This window comes from Procambarus clarkii, chromosome 39 (assembly GCF_040958095.1).
Source record: "Procambarus clarkii isolate CNS0578487 chromosome 39, FALCON_Pclarkii_2.0, whole genome shotgun sequence".
In the NCBI taxonomy this organism is placed as follows: domain Eukaryota; kingdom Metazoa; phylum Arthropoda; class Malacostraca; order Decapoda; family Cambaridae; genus Procambarus; species Procambarus clarkii.
In genome coordinates, this window is record NC_091188.1 from 500,517 (window position 1) to 509,766 (window position 9,250).

At 35.6% G+C, this 9,250-nt stretch overlaps 1 protein-coding gene across 7 annotated transcripts in view; it reads right to left on the bottom strand.

Annotated features, from left to right (window-relative positions):
* Nucleotides 1–4,457: 4,457 nt before the first annotated feature.
* mRpL10 (mitochondrial ribosomal protein L10) overlaps nucleotides 4,458–9,250 on the bottom strand; it is a 13,815-nt gene continuing 9,022 nt past the window's right edge. For all 7 annotated transcript variants that reach the window (XM_045746021.2, XM_045746025.2, XM_069338254.1 and 4 more), the window contains exon 6: nucleotides 4,458–6,000. In XM_045746021.2, the coding sequence (XP_045601977.1) occupies nucleotides 5,914–6,000 (87 nt within the window). In that variant the 3' untranslated portion in view covers nucleotides 4,458–5,913. The remainder of the gene's footprint in view (nucleotides 6,001–9,250) is intronic.

A 9,250-nucleotide genomic window follows, 5' to 3' on the forward strand; every position in this document is an offset into this window, starting at 1 on the left:
CAGTTACTGTAGAGACTACATCTTTACTATGTATAATAATAATAATAATAATAATAATAATAATAATAATAATAATAATAATAATAATAATAATAATAATAATAATTTCTTTGGACCCCGCTTCTCTAACGATCTATTTGTTTCAGATTCAGATGTTTATTCAGGTAAGGTATATACATACAAGTGATGTTACATTAATGGATTGATATATAGATAGAGCTAGTACATACAATGCCTAAAGCCACTATTACGCAATGCGTTTCGGGCAAGAAAAACATTAATATCTAGAACTTAATACTAATTGAGCATAAAGAATAAAAGATGTTGAGAACAAATACAAATAAAGATAAAAAAAAAAGGGGGAACATGACTGAAAAAGCAGCACAAATACAATAGGTTGACAAACAGTGTTGATTACAAAAAAGAAAAAAAAAGAAAATAACAGACATGGGTTGACAATAGAGGAGTGAGGTAGATTACAGGGAATTTATTAGGTAGTGTTTAGTTTTTATCTTAAACTGGTTGAGAGAGGGACAGTCTTTAACATGGTTGGGAAGGTCATTCCACATTCTGGGCCCCTTGATTTGCAGAGCATTTCTAGTTTGATTAAGACGTACTCTAGGAATATCAAAACTGTATTTATTTCTGGTGTGGTGCTCATGGGTTCTGTTACAACCTTCTATGAAGCTTTTAAGATCAGGATTGGCATTATAGTTTAGCGTTTTATATATGTATAATACACATGAGAGAATGTGCAATGACTTAATATCTAACATATTAAGAGATTTGAGTAGGGGTACCGAGTGATGTCTGGGGCCAGAGTTGGATATTGTTCTAATAGCGGCTTTGTGTTGGGTAATTAGAGGACGTAAGTGATTTTGGGTAGTAGAACCCCAAGCACAAATACCATAGTTGAGATAAGGATAGATAAGGGAGTAATAGAGAGTCACCAGAGCAGGGCGTGGTACATAATATCTGATCTTAGAAAGAATGCCCACAGTTTTTGAAACTTTTTTTGATATATTTAGAATGTGTCCCTGGAAATTCAGCTTGTTGTCAATGAGAATGCCAAGGAATTTGCCATCTAATTTGTTACAAATTTGGGTATTGTTTATTTTGAGATTTATAAGACTAGAGGATTTATTGCCAAACAGAATATAGAAGGTTTTGTCAATGTTAAGGGTGAGTTTGTTGGCAGTTAGCCAATGATGGACTTTATTTAGCTCAGTATTTACTGTGGCATTTAGAGCAAGGGGGTCAGGACTGGAGTAAATGAAGGTTGTGTCGTCAGCAAATAGAATTGGTTTGAGGTGTTGGGAGGCATTTGGAAGGTCATTAATGTAGATGAGAAAGAGGAGAGGGCCAAGTATGCTGCCCTGAGGAACACCAATGTTGATGGGTAGGGTTTCCTCTATCATGTCTAGTGTGTATATTTCTCTAAGACATCTCTCTACCGCTGCCCAGTGGACGGGGCAGATAACATATCAATTATAACACTGGAAAGAATTTTGTCAGTGTCAGAGTAGTTAACAAATGGAATGCATTAGGCAGTGATGTGGTGGAGGCTGACTCCATACACAGTTTCAAATCAAAATCAAAATCAAAACGTTTATTCAGATAAAAGTACATATAAAGAAGATATAGATGTAGATAAATGTAGATATAGTAGAGCCTAATAGACTCAGGAACTTGTACACTAGTTGATTTACAGTACTAGTGGCTGTACAAGAATATAACAACTCTTCTATATATCTAAAAAAAAGTTGAGAGCCGAAGCTCAACCCCTGCAAGTACAACTAGGTGAGTACTAGCTCTCTACGTATGTCAGCTGCTTAAATAATTTAGTTTAGTTTAGTTCGGTTCATTTATTATGCACCCTATACCCATCGTGGGCGGTAGTGGAAAGGGCTAGAAATTTTACTTGTGGTCGCTCTCGAACCTGTAACCACAATTGTCTGTGTATGGAAGAAAACGGATGCATAGAGTGGGGGGAGACTTCTTTAATTGTTTAATAATAATAATTATAATAATTATTTATTTAGGAACAGTACATACATAGTTGCAGCGTTACAGTACAAACATTCTGTTAGATTTAAAGATAGAGGTAGTACATACAATACCTAAAGCCACTAGTACGCATAGCGTTTCGGGCAAGGAGAGGTGGGGAAAAAATACTTAAACTGAAACTTAATAATAATTGAGCTTAAAGTATAAATTGTGTTGAATGAAAAAAAAATAATAAAAGATAAAAAAAAGGGGGGGAACATGGTAGAAAATAGCCAATATATAAGTTGGTCAACAAAGCTTTTTTTTTTTTTTTTAAATAGTAAGACATGGGTTGACATTTAGAAGTAAGGTAGGTTACATGGAGTTAATTAGGTAGTGCTTAGTTTTCATCTTAAACTGGTTGAGAGATACAATCTTTGACATAATTGGGAAGGTCATTCCACATTCTGGGTCCCTTGATTTGCAGAGCATTCCTAGTTTGATTAAGTCTAACTCTTGGGATATCAAATAGGTATTTGTTTCTGGTGTGGTGCTCATGGGTTCTGTTACAACCTTCTAGGAAACGTTGAAGGTCAGGATTGACATTACAATTCAGAGTTTTAAATATATAGAGTACACAAGAGAAGATGTGCAGTGACTTAATATCTAACATATTCAGAGATTTGAGTAAGGGTACCGTGTGCTGTCTGGGGCCAGAGTTATTGTCCTAATTGCAGCTTTGTGTTGAGTAATTAGAGGACGTAAATGATTTTGGGTAGTAGAACCCCAAGGACAAATGCCATAGTTGAGATAAGGATAGATGAGTAATAGAGCAATTCAGCTTGTTATCGATGAGGATACCAAGGAATTTACCATCAACTTTACTACTGATTTGTATATTGTTTATTCTTAAATTAATTTCATTTGAGGATTTATTACCAAACAAAATATAGAAAGTTTTGTCAATGTTAAGGGTGAGTTTGTTAGCAGTTAGCCAAAGATGGACTTTATTTAGTTCAGTACTCACAGTGACATTTAGAGCAAGAGGGTCAGGACTGGAGAAAATGAAACTTGTTTCATCAGCAAATAAGATTGGTTTGAGGTGTTAAGAGGCATTTGGAAGGTCATTAATGTAGATGAGAAAGAGGAGAGGGCCAAGTATGCTGCCCTGTGGAACACCGATGTTTATAGGTAGTGTCGAAGAAATGGAATTATTCACAGAAACATACTGGAGCCTGTCAGTAAGGTAGGACTGAAGGTATTGCAGGGAGTGACCTCTGACTCCATAATGATGTAATTTAAGAAGGTTTTGGTGGTTGACAGTGTCAAAAGCCTTACGTAGGTCCACAAATATCCCGATAGGGAACTCATTTTTATCAAGAGCTGCATGTATCAAGTTAATCATAATAATAAGTGCATTGTTAGTGCTTTTTTTGGGTCTGAAGCCATATTGACAAGAGCTTAGTATATTGTGTTTGGCTAGATAAGAGTAAAGCTGCTTGTAGATTAGTTTTTCAAATATTTTTGACAAGTTTGGCAGAATTGACATAGGTCTGAAGTTGTTGACATCAGTGAGATCACCACATTTATGGACTCAGTATATAGGCAAGACAACAACATCTCTTTCCAGGCAATTAACAATGCATAAGAAACAGGGCTTCATTAAGGAACATATAATCTCTTCCCACAACCAGACCATCACCAGAGAAGTCTTAACAAGCAACACAGAAATCATCGATAGATACAGTGATAGCAGGCGGCTTGACATCTGCGAGGCACTACACATCAAAAAGTCAACACCAGCAATCAACAGCCAATTAATGCACAACTATATTCTACCCACTTCAAGACTCCGTACCAATATAGAAGCATCAAGAGGAAGTATGGGCCAATAGGCCCTTTGCAGTTACTTCCATTCTTCCCTCTCATTTATCCAATTTATACCCATTGCACCATGTTCTGTCTTGTGTTGGTCAAAAGTTTGTTCACCTCATCCAAAACTGTTGCAACATATCACCTCACCCAAATGCGAGTATACAAGACAAGCTGTTCAATGTTAGCATTAAGTAAAACTGTTTAGTGTTTTCAGGTTACAGTTGTGTGTGTGTAAACTAAAGTCTTTGAAAATGTAATAAGTTATTATGAAACGCATTCAAGCGTTGCGTCAGACTAGAAATAAAAATGAATTTTTGAGAATTGATTTTTCAATTACCATCGACAGTAAAAAGAAACATAAGAAATAGAGAAAATTTGTGTTAGAATTATTAATCTTACTTTTTCAGTTATATTTAACAACATATGTTTACAAGAAAGACTGCTACCAAAATATACTAATATATACACACATATATAAATTATATAATATATAAAATATATAATATATAAAATACATTATGTAATATAAAATAGATTATCTAATATATTGTATATAATACAATTCCTTACCATCTAGAGGGGAAAGAAGCACCAAATCACTTAATGTTTTCATTTTATTTGAAGATTTTGTAAAAAATGCGACATCTTCAGGATTATTTGCTCAAGACTACGCACACAGGTATGCCAAGTTTATATAGAAAAACAAACATTCATAGGCATGGGTTCACCTCACCCTATGAAAAATTAATCCCTAATTGTTTAGAAAAAAAAAAAAGGCCAAGGTGATTGCTGCCTAATTTCCTGCTTATGGTTGTCTACTCTTATCTTCCCTCTGGATCAAAGGAGAGCAATCAAACAAATGTATGCCCGATGTCGAATTCATTTGAAAGTGTGAAAGTGGGTTACTGGGATCAGCTCTCAAATGAATATGGCCTCAAGTGTTTGTTGCCTCCATTTTTTTTTTTTTGCAGGGATATTCCTTTGCGGGCCCTAAGCCTCTGGCTGGCTCACTAAGTGTTACTTATTTCTGTTTTACTTAGGCGGAGTATGATTATTTATGACTTATGGTCGCTTCAGTAAGATTTTGTCCCATGTGTTTACAACTTTTCTGCTCTGTTGAATCTAAGTTGAAATCTCATCGAGTTTGTAACTGTGCACTGTGTTAGATAATGTTCCAGTGTTCCGTCAGGCATTTTTCCAGTGCTGACATTTCCTCTCATTTTCTGGAACCTGTAAGCCTAGTTCCCATGCACATGGGTATCCAAGCCTGATGCAATATAAGTGAACTTCTGTTGTTCTACTGATCCCTTTCATCAAAATAAGTGGTTCGTAGTTGGTTGAATTCTTGTACCAACCCACAGATTCTGATGTTGCAACTACTGTGTTGTGCTCACTGTACATCTTTTGCATTACTCTATTTCTAATTACTTAATCCGTGATAGACTGTGGTATGTAAATGTCTACATTTTTTCTCTTTGTTGCAAGTTTTGCAGCTTCATCTGCAATATCATTTCCTATTATTCCCACATGACTTGGCACCCAGTTGGTAAGTACTTGACGGCCTTGGTGTTTGAGTGTTTGCATTAGTGATATTATATTTGTGGTCAGATGGATGTTGTCACGTATGTGCTCTTGATGCAAGGTTTCAATGAATGGCAGTTCTCTAATCTGTGTGAATGATAACATGCTATCGGTGATCAGCAAGAGCATGTTCCAAACTCTTTTGAATGGCTAATATCTTTGTTTGTAAAGTTGAACACCCGTTTGAGTCTCTCCCAACTATTTACAGTTTCCTGCCTTAATTTTTGATCATGTACCAGGTACAGTACTAGCTTGATTTTTTTTTTCTTCTCTGCAGTCACCTGAATTTATTTTGTTCTCCAAGGATATACAATGGTTAGAAAGATTATGTTTTATGCTTTTGATTTACACCATTTTATTAAAAATCTATGAGCAACATTTATTAAGATAAATTTTTTTTAGTTCAGATATATAGCATCCAAAACTACTTTAACATAACATTTTAAATGTACAAAATCCTGGTTGAAGCTGTTAGTCTTCCCTTGATGCATCATGATCCGTGTTCTCAAATGAAGTCTGGTCAGTAATTGATCGAGTCAGGGCAGAAGACAGCTCCATCTGACAGATGAAAAAAATTAATGAAAATTGACACTAAAATGATACTAAATGATACTACTTATGAATGTTACTAAAACTTGTGTATAATAAAGTTAACTAGCACAGACAATTAAAAAACTGAAATAAGAACTGAGCAGTTTACTATACCATTTTCCTATTCCTGAGCCATCTTGAGTATCCAACAGACTACAGTAAATTTTTTTAACACCCTTTATCTCCAATCATTTAAAAACTGTTCAATGAGGTACACAGTACTGTATTTTGTACAGAAAACTGACACGTTTCCTTCTACAGAATTATGTACTTTTTGAGCACCCAATTCTCCCTTTACAAGGATTGTGTGTGTGTGTGTGTGTAATTATTTAAGTGTAATTACCCAAGTGTAGTTACAGGATGAGAGCTACGCTTGTGGTGTCCCGTCTTCCCAGTATGCTGTCATATAACGCTTTGAAACTACTGACAGTCTTGGCCTCCACCACCTTCTCAAAAAGAAGCATCTTGGAAGTCATAGGGTCGAACTTCAGGCTACGAGGCCATGGAGGATGCTCCAAATAATGTATCTCACTGTTGGACAATCGACACATAAGGAGTTTCATTCACCTGGGCTCTAGGAGATTCGAACCGCAGAACCCACGCATGTGAGGTAGAAGCTCTATCGACTGGGCTATGAGCAGTCAATATCTGGTGGGGCAGCAAAGCTAACAGAGTTATGGTTCAATAGATTTGCGAGGCCCTCTCTCCACTGGATACTGGGCAGAGATAATGCCCCTATAATTATATAGGGGCAATATATATAATATATATATATATATATATATATATATATAATTATAATTGAAAACTCACACTCCAAAAGTGACTCGAACCCATACTGCCAGGAGCAACGCAACTGGTATGTACAGGGACGCCTTAATCCGCTTGACCATCACGACCGGACATAAGGAAGTGATGCAGTATGGGTTCGAGTCACTTCTGGGGTGTGAGTTTTCAGTTGTATATAGTCCTGGGGACCATTCAGGCTTGTTTGCATATATATAATTATATATATATATATATATATATATATATATATATATATATATATATATATATATATATATATATATATATATATATATATATATATATAATTATATATATATATATGCAATTGACGATCACAAAACACTGATCATTTTATGCGGAAAATCCACAGAGAAATATGAAATGAGGTGAACGTTTCGGCTTTGTTAAAGCCTTGAGTCAGTCTGGTGTTGACAAAGGCTTTAACAAAGCCGAAACGTTCACCTCATTTCATATTTCTCTGTGGATTTTCCGCATATTATATATATATATATATATATATATATATATATATATATATATGTCGTACCTAGTAGCCAGAACGCACTTCTCTGCCTACTATGCAAGGCCCGATTTGCCTAATAAGCCAAGTTTTCCTGAATTAATATATTTTCTCTTATTTTTTTTCTTATGAAATGATAAAGCTACCCATTTCATTATGTTTAAGGTCAATTTTTTTTTATTGGAGTTAAAATTAACGTAGATATATGACTGAACCTAACCAACCCTACCTAACCTAACCTAACCTATCTTTATAGGTTAGGTTAGGTAGCCGAAAAAGTTAGGTTAGGTTAGGTTAGGTTAGGTAGCCGAAAAAGTTAGGTTAGGTAGTCGAAAAACAATTATTTCATGAAAACTTGGCTTATTAGGCAAATCGGGCCTTGCATAGTACGCTGAGAAGTGCGTTCTGGCTACTAGGTAAGACATATATATATATATATATATATATATACAGTATATACAGTGGAACCTCTATTAACGAGTTTAATCCGTTCTGGCACCGAGCTCGTTACCTGGAAAACTCGTCTTTGGAAACAAATTTCCCCATTTAAAATAAAGGAAATAAATTTAATCCGTTCCACTCCCAAAAACATCCATACTTGTATGACTTTTTTTATATAAATATAATATTGCACATGTAAATATAAATGTTTTGTTGTAGTGTTTTAATATTTACTTTACCTTATGAAGAGTAGTTGCTGGCTTGAGGGAGACGATGGGGAGGTGGGAAGGATGAGAGGGGTTATGGTGTGGAAGGAGAATCCACCTCTGAGTCAGGCGGACTCTCTCTTCTTGGGAATTTCACCCAAATTTCATTTCAAATGTCACACAAGGATGCGTTAGACCAGCACCAAATAAAAAACTACGTTGATTACACTCGTTGTGTCAACAATATAATAGTCTTACCACGAAGATATAATACAATGCCGTTTTCTCAAATAGGCAATGTGGTTATTAAAGAAAACGGAAATTTCATGGCAAACATGTATACAATCCCCAAGTCGATCGGATAAGAATTGGATTTTATAGAAATATTTGCTCAAATGACGCTTGAGCGCGGTGTTTGGGTGCATTCAAGAGAAAAAAAGTGTGTTACGTTCAAGCAACATATACCTGCGAAAGTGATAACACTCATAAAGTGTTATCACAAAGTGATAAATTAATTAAACATTTACACACACCGGGTTGTCACTGCTTTATCAGGGCAGCTTTTCCAAGAATGCGTTCACCTTTTCAAACATTCCAAACACTTCCCTGATTTCAGTGGAAGAGGCAGCATCCTCCCTTACCTCCTCATTCCCTTACTAATGGTGTAAATTGTTGATGAGGACCTGCCATACTTCCTTGTGAAATCAATCACACAGACACCACACTCATGCTTTGCTATAATTTCCTTCTTTAAATCCACAGTAATTGTGTCTTTCTTCCTCTTGACAACACTATCTTTAGCAAGCAGCTTCTTTGGAGACATCGTGTGTTACAAATTGTAGTCGCAAAACCACTAAAAACCCAAAGAAAAGCTCAAATAAATCCAGAGGGATGCTTGTCGTGAGAGATACAACAACAACACTGGCGTCGGAGGCGTCCGAGAATTTGCGAGAACCCGCGAGACGCTAGGAAGCGCCATGTGGTTTCACTCGTTAATAGAGGCGAGCTCGTCAATAGAGACAAATTTGCTGCGAGTGGCTTGCTCGTTACTGGAAAAACTCGTTAATAGAGCCACTCGTTAATAGAGGTTCCACTGTATATATATTATATATATATATATATATATATATATATATATATATATATATATATATTAAATATGACCGAAAAAGTAAGATTAATAATTCTAACACGAATTTTCTCAATCTTTCGTACATTTCGCTTCACTGTTGGAGGTAAATCAAAAATCAATTCTCCA